This window comes from Nannospalax galili, unplaced genomic scaffold (genome assembly GCF_000622305.1).
Source record: "Nannospalax galili isolate Female #2095 unplaced genomic scaffold, S.galili_v1.0 scaffold1688, whole genome shotgun sequence".
NCBI lineage: Eukaryota > Metazoa > Chordata > Mammalia > Rodentia > Spalacidae > Nannospalax > Nannospalax galili.
In genome coordinates, this window is record NW_008358621.1 from 1268151 (window position 1) to 1279444 (window position 11294).

Below are 11294 nucleotides of genomic sequence, written 5' to 3' on the forward strand. Positions count from 1 at the left end.
AGGTTTGCTTCCTGGGGCTTACACCCGCACCTTGCCTGAAGCTGTGACCATCACCATCATCTTCTGCAGGTTGAATTCATCTCTAGCCAAGGTGTCAATGTTGATCTCATTCTTAATCTGGCTTCGTGGCTTCCGTGCATCATAGAACATTTTCCAGAGGTGGGAAGTCCAGGCCTGGAGCAGGATGAGCTGAGATGACAGGCGTTTCAGGAACATCCCCAGCAAGCCGTCTGGTGTTAGGGAAAGGGTACTCTGCATCAGAGTAGGAATCCAGCAAGGAGGTGCATGCTTTCCCGGGGAGGAACCTCAGCCTCTCCTGCAGAACCTTCCAGTCACTCACACCCCAGGCCATCAGTTCAAGGGGCAGTCTGTGTCAGATGCTGGTAATCTCACACTCAGGTACAGCCATTCACAAACCTCCTTACCTGGCTCCTAAGACTTCACCCACCTAGAATCTTATAATAGGAGACTAAGAGGTCAGGGAACAGCCATGCAGGATGCAGCCATGCTGTGAATGTCTGCCCCACAGCCCCATATCTGGGATAACCAGTGGAAGGCATCTGGGTGCCACAACAAAGCCAGAGAAGTGTGGGTATGGGGCACAGTGGGAGCAGGTGCCCGTACACATGGTGCTGCTTCCCGCTGCTTCCTTCTACTTTGTTAACTGTTAAACCTGCTCCCACACTTCCTGTAAACCATTCCTAACGCCATCATTCCCCTTTGCCCCTGACTCATAGGTGAGGCTACCTCCCTCCAGATGTCCTCTATTAGAGATGAGATTTGATTACAGGTACACGGTAGCATGAACTCTGGCAGGCCTGGATTAACATCCCAGCTCTAGATGCTACTGCTGTGTGACCTTGAGAAATGCACCTAACCTTTGTGCTTTTGGACCCTCCTCCATTAAATGGTCTGTTATAAAGATCACATGACATCCACTCAGGACTGGGTACAGTGTCCAGTACACGGAGCCTGGTGCATGGTAAGTGCTTGCCAAGAGTATTAGCTTTGCTCACCTTCTTTCCCACCCACCTCAGCTCAAGGAAAGTAAGTGAAAGGCAGAGAGGACAAGTCACAAGCAGAGCAGTCCACACATACATGGTGTGTGTCTCACTGATGCAAGTCAGAAAAACAATTTACCAAAGGCTAGCCATGTGTGCAAGCAAGGAGCAACACGGCAGCAAAAAGCAGGATTTACCTTGAATCGCTGGATCCAGCAGCAGAAATAAATAGTAAAGTCAAATTAATCTTCAGCTTAAGAAAGTGTAAGACACCTACTAGGGTGCCTGGCCCAGAGAAAGCCCTCAACAGCTGGGTAACTGGATGAATGGACGGAGGGGAGTGTGGGGATACTAGCCTGAGGCAGAAAGGAGTAAATCAAGTTCAGCTAGGGGACTGGGACATGGATGGTTTCAGAGGACCTGGAGTCATTTCCGTAATAAACACATCAATAAGCATGTTTCCACAATAAACACATCCTGTCTCTGTTGATTCAGACAATGGATGCATGTGACGTGGAGCCTGACTATTTTGGGTACCCAGGTAATGACATTTACTACTATACTAAGAGAAGACATTTTTGCCTCAGGATCTTTCTCTAAAGGGACTCACAGTTCACCCTTCCAGAAAGAGAGCTGCATAAACCACGGACTACTGATGCACTGAAAACTGGTCACAGAGCTCCTTCAAAACATCTGGCTGAGCCCTGGAAGCCAGGGGCACTGTGAGGTCTATAAACCCAGCCAACCCAGCCCTGGAATAGTCTCCTCAGGTTCATACCTGCCTTCTTGCCAAATTCTCCTTCCAACTCAGCCTGGGCCCCCGTCAGAGGGAGGTCCACCATCTCCAGGCACACCACTTCTGCCAGGGACTCCTCACGGCTCCACAACACCACCTTCCCAGCTACGGGAAACCAGTATGCAAAGGTTCAGTCTGTATCCACAGCCCTCGGAGGAGACTCCTGTAGGCATCTCAGAGATCAAGCCTTACGTAAAGGATCCCAGGAGCCAGGCCAATAGGTCAAGGGAGAAAGGTTCTATATCTTACTGCACACCACTAAGGAATCAAGGAAATGCTCAGGGTACACTCCACTTGAACCTTTCCTAAGCCTTACACAATACTACCCCCCAACAGGTATGACCAGAATTGACCAGCAGGCTGAAACACAGATGGCTGAGGGGCGCTCACCTAGCTGCTGTAGGAAGAGCTGCAGATGGTCCTGTGTCTGTACCAAGGCTCGGTAGGCCACTGAGTCATCCTTCTTTAAGAACACCTGGATGTACAGCTATAAGCTGGGCAGTCAGTAAGAATTCCAGTGTCCCAGGGACCAGACCCCAAGATTCAAAAGGCTGTAAGTTGCTTGGGGTCCAGATCATGGCATTATGTGACATCTAAACAATATAGCACCAACAAGAACATACACATTCCCTGGAGCCAACACAGCAATGGGCCTGGGCTCCTTGGATCTGTCCATGAAGGGTGGTGAGTAGTTGACGGTACTGTTCTCCCTCCACACCCCAGTATCAGTACTGGACGGTACTGTTCTCCCTCCATGGCCCAATCACAGTACTCAATGGTACTGTTCTCCTTCCATACCCCCGTCTCAGTACTCGATGGTACTATCAGCCTTTCATGCCCCAGTTCACCCCACACGGCAAGCAAGAGACCAGAATTAGACTTTCTATTCTTAGGGATGAAGAAGCCACAGTAAGAGGCTGAGGCACACAATTCAACGTCCCCAGTGGAACACTGAGTAGGATGACAGGTGCAGGCTGGGAAATCAGCCCCCAGTCTGAACCCCAGCAACAAGTCTTCCTAGCTCTATGACTCTGGCTAGGATTCTGAATGCCCTGGGCCACAGGCACATTCATAGACCAGGTCAGTAACAACCAGTTCATAAGACTGTTGAGATGGTTCTATCGATTAGCACACAGGCAAAAAGCTGAATGTAGTGCGTCACACACTGAATGCTCAACATGAGTAACATCAGCTTTGCTATTTAGATCAGTCAGTGGCTCAGGAAAAGTGGAAGCCATGTTCAGAGAGCCTTGATCAAGGGCACACAGCCCTGAAGGCATGAAGCCTCATGCTGAGAAGCCCACAAAACAAGTGTGAAGCCCAAGGCAGTCACTTACCCGCTCAGGCCGAGTGCCTTTCTGCTCCAGGCTGAATGAAATCGCAGTGTCTAGCAGCCGCCGACCTGTCTCCACTAAGTAGAGGTTAATGGTGTAGGTCTGGTTGAAGCAAGCAAGTGAGTCCTGGAGGTAGACACAGCATGGGTAAGTAAGTCAGTAAGTCCCCTGAAGGACATCCAAGAATGGCACAAGTCCCCTAGAGAAGGGGCCAGGCCAGCAGGGAATTATGTGCAAAGGAGAGTAAGACAGTAAAGAAAGCAAAATCCTACAGCAGAAATGAGGTAGCTGAGTGCATAAATGAGATCACAACTAGATGTGAGCCTCAGAGGGAAGCCAGTGGGTACAGGGCGGTGGAGCGTCCCCAGAGAGGTGTGACCATGGACAGGGAATGAAGCAGGGAAAAGCTTGGGATGTGAGGCTACAGCCAAGATCCCTGCCTCCTGCCAGGGCCCCTCATCGCCACTCAGTGAACTGAGATAATGCCACTCAGCTCTGCCAGCCACAGGGACCCAAGAGAAGTGGGAAAGCTGAAGCCCAGAAAAGAAAATAGTGAGTAACAGATTCGAAGGAGTCCCCTTCCTCATCTCATCATGAGAAGAGGCAAAGAGACATGCCAATAACTGACAAGTTGGACCCACCTGAGGCTGGGAACCTGCCAGCCACCAATGTTACACCCTGCCTGCCCACGGCCATGCCCTACCTGTGCATTAGACTGAAGTTGGACCCACCTGAGGCTGGGAACCTGCCAGCCACCCAATGTTACACCCTGCCTGCCCACGGCCATGCCCTACCTGTGCATTAGACTTCTCAGAAAAGCTGCCCATGGCCCCATCTCCAGCACTGCTAGGCTTCTGCTAGAGGAAAAAGAGACCAGAGAACACTCAAAGGGTCCCTTCCAAAACACGAAAATGAAGTGACTTCGCAGCACTGAGGGAAGGCAAATCTTACATCTCAGCCCATCCAGAAGCTCCCACAAACTTACACCCTAACAGTCCCAGGAGAGAGCACAGTGGCCACCAAGGGATCTCATTCCCAGGGGGGAGGAGGGCGTGTGGAAAGCTGTAGTGATAACTCCTCTCTGAAGCCTTCTGCCCCCACATCCAGCCTGACAGGTGGATGCACCCCAATTTCTGGCTGTCAGGGTTCCCAGCAGCGATAAGGAAGCAAAATGCCACATGCTGGCTGTCCTCGCACTACTCACAGCTTCATTCCGACAGGTCATGACTGCGGCCACTGTCTTCTCCCCAGTGGTGGCAAAGCTCACAAGAGCAGTCTGCAGGGAAAGTGAGATGTCAGCTCCCAAAGGGGGCCTGGGTTAGCTGGCAGTCTTCCAGAGGGTCACCTCCCCCTGGGAAGGACCTTTGCTTGGCCTTGGATTGCAAAATGGTCCCAACTTTGGAAATGATGGCCAGGGCACCTACAGCAGGAGGCCCCAGCTACATCTAACACAACATTTCTTGCTTCAGCATGGGCTCAAGTCAACCCAATCTCATGCAGTTCTGAGCATCTACGTCTAAATTAACATCACCACGTTGTTGCGGACTCAGGAAGGCAACACTTTCACAGCCAAGAGAAAAAGTGCTGCATTCCTGCTGTAAGGCTACTTGCTCTCTAGTCACTCACAAAACACAATCTGGGATCTAAGGCAAATGTCTCAAGGTTCAAAGGCACTGGCCCCCAGCAGCCTTGTTTTGGCAGGACCCTCCAGTGCCCTAGCGTGCTGCTGTAGTTACCTGGGGGAAGTTTTTGAGCAGAGTTACAGCTCCGTGGCGGTACTGCAGCAGAGCATAGTGGCTTGGAGACAAATGCAAGAAGAACTGGGCCCGAGAAGGATCCATAGGGTTGGGCTGTGTGGGCAGCACTTGAGGTTGGAATTCACTTCCAAATTCTAAGTTGAGAGACTGAGGGAGGTAAGGAGAAGGGTTAGGGCAAGAAGCTGACCTACCACAGACCCACCCAGACTGGCATCATCTGGCCTGCTCTGCCAGTAACTAAACTAGGGCAGGTAGCTCCAGAAACACCTCAGCCTCCCCAAAGGGAAGCCTGGCTGGTATATCCCAATCCAAAGTTGGTCAGGGTCCTAACTTTTCCCCACAGCTGTCACAGCTCAGGAAAGCAGCAGCAACCTCACCAGAGAAAGACCCCCTACCCTCTAGACAATCATGCCAGCCCTCCTGTCCTACTTTGTTTCTCCATTGCGGTGATAAAACACTCTGACCACTACCAACTTGGGGAGGAAAGGGTTTATTTAGCTTACATATCCCAGGTCACAGTTCATCAGGGAGCCCAAGGTAGGAACTCAGGGCAGAAACCTGGAGGCAGGCGCTAGAGCACAGGCTTACTGGCTTGCTCCCCTGGCCCCTGCTCAGCCTACTCTCTTATCCAACACAGGCCCACCTACCCAGGGGTGGCACTACCCACAGTGGGCTGGGCCCTCCCACATCACTCAACAATCAAGAAAATGCCCCACAGACATGGCCACAGGCCAGTCCAACGGAGGCAATTCCCCAATTGAGGCTCCCTCAACCCAGGTGTGTCAAGTTGACACTAAAGCTGTCCAGCACACCTCCTAAGCCTGGGAGGTGACATCTCAGGCCAGCCGCAGTCTCTTACCTGTAGGGGGATCTGCCGCAGTTCCCACTCAGTCTCCAGGGCCAAAGTATGGAGGGAACATGAACTCGAGTCAGGGCACACCAGTACAGCCTCATCTACTATGCCACAGGCTCCAGTGAGACGCTGCAGCCATGGAGTCCAAACTCTGACCTACGGGAGAGCCACCACAACAGGGTCAGGAGGGATCTTCATGGTTCCTCTTAGCTCACCAGCAGAACTGGAATCCCATAGAGGCTCCTAAGCTCAAAGGCTCTGCACAGCCTGCTCTGAAGGGGCTCTTCCTGTCCCCACTGAGCCCTACCAGCCTCCAGAGCCTCCAGAAATGGGAGACAACCCAGGATTGTCTCTGATCACTGGAAAAAATATACCAGATAACAGTAAAGCACCTAACACTTGAGACAAGGACTTCACTTGTCAGGTGTGGCTTCCTACTATTTTACAGCATTACCTTAGAAGATGCTTAAATAGACAGTGCCTAGATCCGAGGAGCTTTTCAACCACCCCAGAGAAGCACTGCACACAAACATGGTGCTTTAAACACATGCTGATGAGGACAAGCCAGAGGCGAGGGACAGAAATGAGGAATCTAAGTGGCTTTTACATCTGTCCAGCCACATTCCCTGGACCCTAGTGCAAAGTAGGCCTCCAATGACTCCCCTTTCCACTTATGAGACTCCTAGAGCCGGACGTCCTCATACCTGCTGAACAATCTCTCCATCCTCCACGTTAAACTTGACAATGTTCACATGACTGAAGGAAACGATGCCGAGGGCCCACACCACCCCGGAGCCATAGGAATACACCATCTGGTAATGGATGCTGTCACTAAGAAGGAAAGAGAGGCCGGGGCACCAGCTTTAGCCTTAGGCCTGAGCATTCCCAGGGGCCTTCCAAAATCAAGCTGCCAGTTCTTAGCTTAGACACCACAAGCTACGTGAAGACCCTGAATGGGCTCTGCTTGGTTCACGAAGCTTTGGCTTCCAGTTTGGGGCTCATTGCTATTGTTGTGGTTTGCTGTTGCTTTTCCCATGCTAAGGCTCAAACCCAGGGCCTCACACATGCTGGGCACTACCACTGAGCCCCACACCTAGCCTTGCTTTTGTTTTTAAATTACTCGCCAACAACCGGAACTCAAGCCACATACAAACCAGACTGCCAGCTCTTCCTAAGGGAAGATGCAGCAACACTGGAACTGCCTACATGTGCACAGGGCACCCACCAGCTGACTGAGTATAGCTGTCCCATGGAGGTAGGCCAGGCACACCACAGTTCCTCTGCCATCCCTGCCAGGTAGCCCAGACTCAGGAATGCTTCATCCATGATCTTTTAGGATTTTTTCCCCTTTTGAGACAAGGTCTCGCTACTATGTAGTTCAAGCTAGTCTTGAACTTACTATCTTCCTGTTTTAGCCTCTCACTGCTGGAATTAAAGGTATGTACCACCATGGTAGGAATTTGACTTTTTACTGGGGAGGGGCCTAGGGACTGAACCCAGGGCCTGGGCATGCCACATCAACTCTTTGCCATACATCCACCCCTAGGAATCAGACTTTCAGTTTCTGCCTTTAACTTTTGGAAATGGCTACAAATGGCTGAAGCCAACCCTTGCCTTCCCCTCTACCCCTGCTCCTTCTCAGCTCTCATGCTTTCAACTAGGACCTCCAGGTATCATCTCAAGCCTCACTCAGCCCCCCACCCTGGACCCTTCATGAGTCCTAACACTTAACATGAATATGTGGTTCAGACTAATGGGAACTAGAAGTCAGAAGGCCCAAAGCACCATGCCAATGAGTAAGAGTGGCTCCCTTCTCAGTTAGCTCTAGTGCCCAGTTTGAACTTTCTCCACCCTGCAAACTACACTCCAGGCGTAGCCATAGCCTCTGTGCTCAGGCCCACACGTGGCAGGAGGGTGCCTGGCCAAGCACCCTCAAGGAGATGCGGGAGGGGAGCTGCAGGGAATGTGACAAGGTGGCCGCCATCACTTGGAAGGAGACAGTCTTACCTTTCTGGAAGGTGTTCCATCCACTTCAGGTGCCCACTGGAGAGGTGATGGAGGGCTAGAGTCATCTTCTTCAGGACTGCAACATACCTCACTGACTCCTGCAGGCCCACCAGCCCAAGTGCCTGGAAACTGAGCACATATGTGGGTGAGGGCCTTTGGCTAAAGCACCCAGGCCCACCACTGCTGATGCTTGCTGGGTCAGAAAACAGGCCTTGGGGCCAAGTGTACCTGGCTGGTTCTACCAACTTAAGACTCTGCCTTGCAACCACTTAGCCATACTGCTCTCAAGCCCCCAAATCTCCATGGGATTGCTTCTTCCTTTCCCTGGGAGTTCACAGGATTCAGGCCAACCCCTGGCATGGATAGAGCAGGCAGTGCTGTCATTGTTAGGCTAATACCTACCTCCCCATCTGGGCATGTACTTGGCTAAGCTAATGCCAATACTCCTGTAACAACCTTAGCAAAGATGAAGCAGCATTTCAAGGTATTCCAAACATAAAACTAAAATAGGGAGAATTGCCAGGTGTGGTGGCACACGCCTGTAGTCCCAGCACTTGGGAGGCAGAGGCAGGCGGATCTCTGTGAGTTTGAGGCTAGCTTGGTCTACATAGTGAGTTCCAGGCCAACTATTTAAAAAAGACAAATAAATAAATAAATAAATAAATAAAGAGAATCAAGCTTGGTTGTACTCTGTGATGCCTTTGGATACCCTTTGGAGATGAAGGCAGTTGGATCAAAAGTTCAAGGCCGGCAATTCAGCAGGGAAAAGGGCTTGCTAAGCAAACCTGACAGCTTGAATTTGATCTCTAGAATCCACATGAAAGTGAAATGAGACAACTGTCCTCTGACTTACATGTGTACATCATGGTTGACATACAAAGACACACACACACACACACACACACACACACACAAATTATTTCTTTAAAAAAGTTCAAGAAAGCTGGACATGCCAGGCCTGGTGGCACACTCCTTTAATCCGCCTCTTTGTAGAAGCAGGCAAATATCTCTGACAGGGAGGCCAGCCTGGTCTACATAGTGAGTTCCAGGCCAGTGGGCGCTACAGGGAGACCCTGTCTCAAAAAATAAAGACACATAAAAAGGTTCCAGGCCAGCCTTGGCTGCATGAGACTTGTCTCTAAACCCCTGCCTGCCCCCATAAACCCCACTGAAATATGGAGAGCACTTGTATGTATTACCCTCTTCTACCTAGAACATGGGAAAGTTCACATATCATGGGAACACTGCAAAAACATTAAAACAGGAATGAACATTGTATATGGAGAGCTCTGTGTCTAATGAGAGCTCAAAAACACTGGGTGAATAAGCACATGTTCTCCCTAACAAGCAAATTAAAAATGGGTGTCTGAGGTGACACAAAAAGAAAAAACAAAAACAAACAACAAACAACAAAAAGATGGGCATCTGATGCCCTCTGCCTGCTCAGTGAACCCGGAAAGGACGGTGGCACAGAAGGCCTGGAGCTGCTGTCCACGCCTTTCATGCAGGCAAGACACCACTTCTTCCCCTACCTGCCACTGTCCAGCGTTATCTCCCAGTTCAGGCCTCCGATGTTAGTCTCCCAAGAACGCATGATTCGGCCTCCATTGGATACAGTGATTGCATCTGGAAGAGACAAAGACCAGGGGAAGGCATTTCCCAAACCTGCTCTGTTGCCACCTAAGGTCCGTGTGCAATGGTCCCACCTCTGACTTAGGACACAAACAGGTATGAAGCAGGAACCTGTCTTTCACAGTTAGGAGCACCCTTCACCTTTCCCTAGGAGACCCTATACAAAGCAAAGAACTAAGAAATGGGAGACAGGGCTGACCCCACCGTGGAGACCAGGGGCCTCTGCTTACCTTGTCCATGCACCAGCATGGCATCCACAGCTCCTTCTGCTGTGCCCTTGTCAACATGGCGCCACACTGAGAGAAAGGAAAGTCAGACACTGCCATGAATGACACAGAGCCCAAGTGGGGACTGAGGAGGTCTTCATTTGCACAGCATCACCCAACTTTAATAGGAGAGAGGCATACCGCTAAGTGCCATGATCCAGACTCACTCACTGAGTAGTGAGGGAGTTCAGGACACATTGCTGTCCCCCATCTGAGCCCCTGCAATCCACTTCTACCCCATTAAACATGCAAACAAGCTGGGACTGGTGGTGCATGCCTTTAATCCCAGCACTCAGGCGGATCCTCTATGAGTTCGAAACCAGCCTGATCTACAGAGTGAGTTCCAGGCAGCTGGAGCTACAGGGAGACCCTGTCTCAAAAAGACACCCCCTCTCAAAAAGCAAACAAATAACAATAAGATTAACAAAACCCAGCCAGTTCAAGAAAATAGAGTTTGTAAATTATAATTCCACAAGCTAAGTGCTTAAAAGCAATCCAGGCAGTAAAGATAATTCAAGGAGAGTCATCCAAGCCTTTATACAGAATAGAATAATGTGATTCTTAGAACATTAACTTAGTTAAGGATGCTCAAGATTGAAGGAGTAAAGGCTAGTTCTACAAATATATCTATTCAAAGATGACAAGACAAGACTAAAGAAAGAAAAAATAGGGCAAGCCACCAGCCACTCAGATTCACTACAGCCAGCTTCCTACCCCAAAGCCCCCAGTCTACACAGCTCACTTACAGATCTCTCCAGTACGGGAATTCAACGCTGCAATCACATTCTTTTCTGTGGCCACAACCAACTTCTTAGACGCAGGGGAAAATTCCAACGAGGCAAACTTGAGCTTCCCAACATACTGCTGTCTCCTGAGGAAGAGGGCAGGGGAACATCAGGGGCAACAAATTGCTGGGTTCTCACCATCACAGCTCCCTCATCACATATAAGAAATGTGTGTTAATGAAGACTTCTGATGATAAGCAAGACTTCCATACAGTGCACTCAGAAGCAAAAAGAAACAGAAAAGTATTGCCTCCAAATAATTTAGAGACAGTCTCCCAGCTAACTGTATGACATATTTACTCTTGATAGGTGATACCCCAAAGAGTCTTTGGCCTAAACCATACTAAAACAAAGGTACAGTCTTCTGGGTTTTTGTTTGTTTTGGGTTGGTTTTTTTTCTTCCGGAGCTGAGGACAGAACCCAGGGCCTTGCGCTTCCTAGGCAAGCGCTCTACCACTGAGCTAAATCCCCAACCCCTTTGGTTTGGTTTTTTGAAACAGGGTTTTATTATATAGTCCTGGCTGGCCTGGAGCTCACTATGTATTCTAAGCTGAACTCAAACTCACAGAGATCCACCTTACTCTGCCTCCCAAGTGCCGGGATTAAAGGAGTGAGCTACCATACCTGGCCAGTCTTTTCTATATCATCGATTATTTGGCATTTGGAAGTACTGGGGATTGAACCCAGAGTCTCATACATGCTAGTCAAGCACTCTACCACAGAAACACACCCTCAAGCCTCTGTATTCACTGATAATAAGAATGAGAACCAAGTTTACAAACAACAACAAAAAGAGATATCTAGACACATCTTCCATGAAAATCAATTCAACTTTCCTTTCTGTTTTTACTAACCTTTTAATA

The 11294-nt window shown here is 49.8% G+C and overlaps 1 protein-coding gene across 4 annotated transcripts in view; it reads right to left on the minus strand.

Annotated features, from left to right (window-relative positions):
* The window catches only part of Emc1 (ER membrane protein complex subunit 1), a 29722-nt gene that overhangs the window by 15151 nt on the left and 3277 nt on the right, over window positions 1-11294 (minus strand). The window contains exons 2-15 of one of the 4 annotated variants that reach the window (XM_008821827.3): window positions 10393-10517; window positions 9611-9676; window positions 9281-9374; window positions 7749-7877; window positions 6446-6572; window positions 5748-5897; window positions 4868-5035; window positions 4336-4407; window positions 3926-3985; window positions 3135-3257; window positions 2188-2284; window positions 1780-1902; window positions 1199-1207; window positions 31-230 (exon numbers count right to left, since the gene is read on the minus strand). In XM_008821827.3, coding sequence (XP_008820049.1) covers window positions 31-230; window positions 1199-1207; window positions 1780-1902; window positions 2188-2284; window positions 3135-3257; window positions 3926-3985; window positions 4336-4407; window positions 4868-5035; window positions 5748-5897; window positions 6446-6572; window positions 7749-7877; window positions 9281-9374; window positions 9611-9676; window positions 10393-10517 — 1543 coding nt within the window. Of the gene's footprint in view, window positions 1-30; window positions 231-1198; window positions 1208-1779; window positions 1903-2187; window positions 2285-3134; window positions 3258-3925; window positions 3989-4335; window positions 4408-4867; window positions 5036-5747; window positions 5898-6445; window positions 6573-7748; window positions 7878-9280; window positions 9375-9610; window positions 9677-10392; window positions 10518-11294 lie in introns of all 4 variants that reach the window. The other 3 variants (XM_008821826.3, XM_017795287.2, XM_017795286.2) reach the window with 3 other exon arrangements.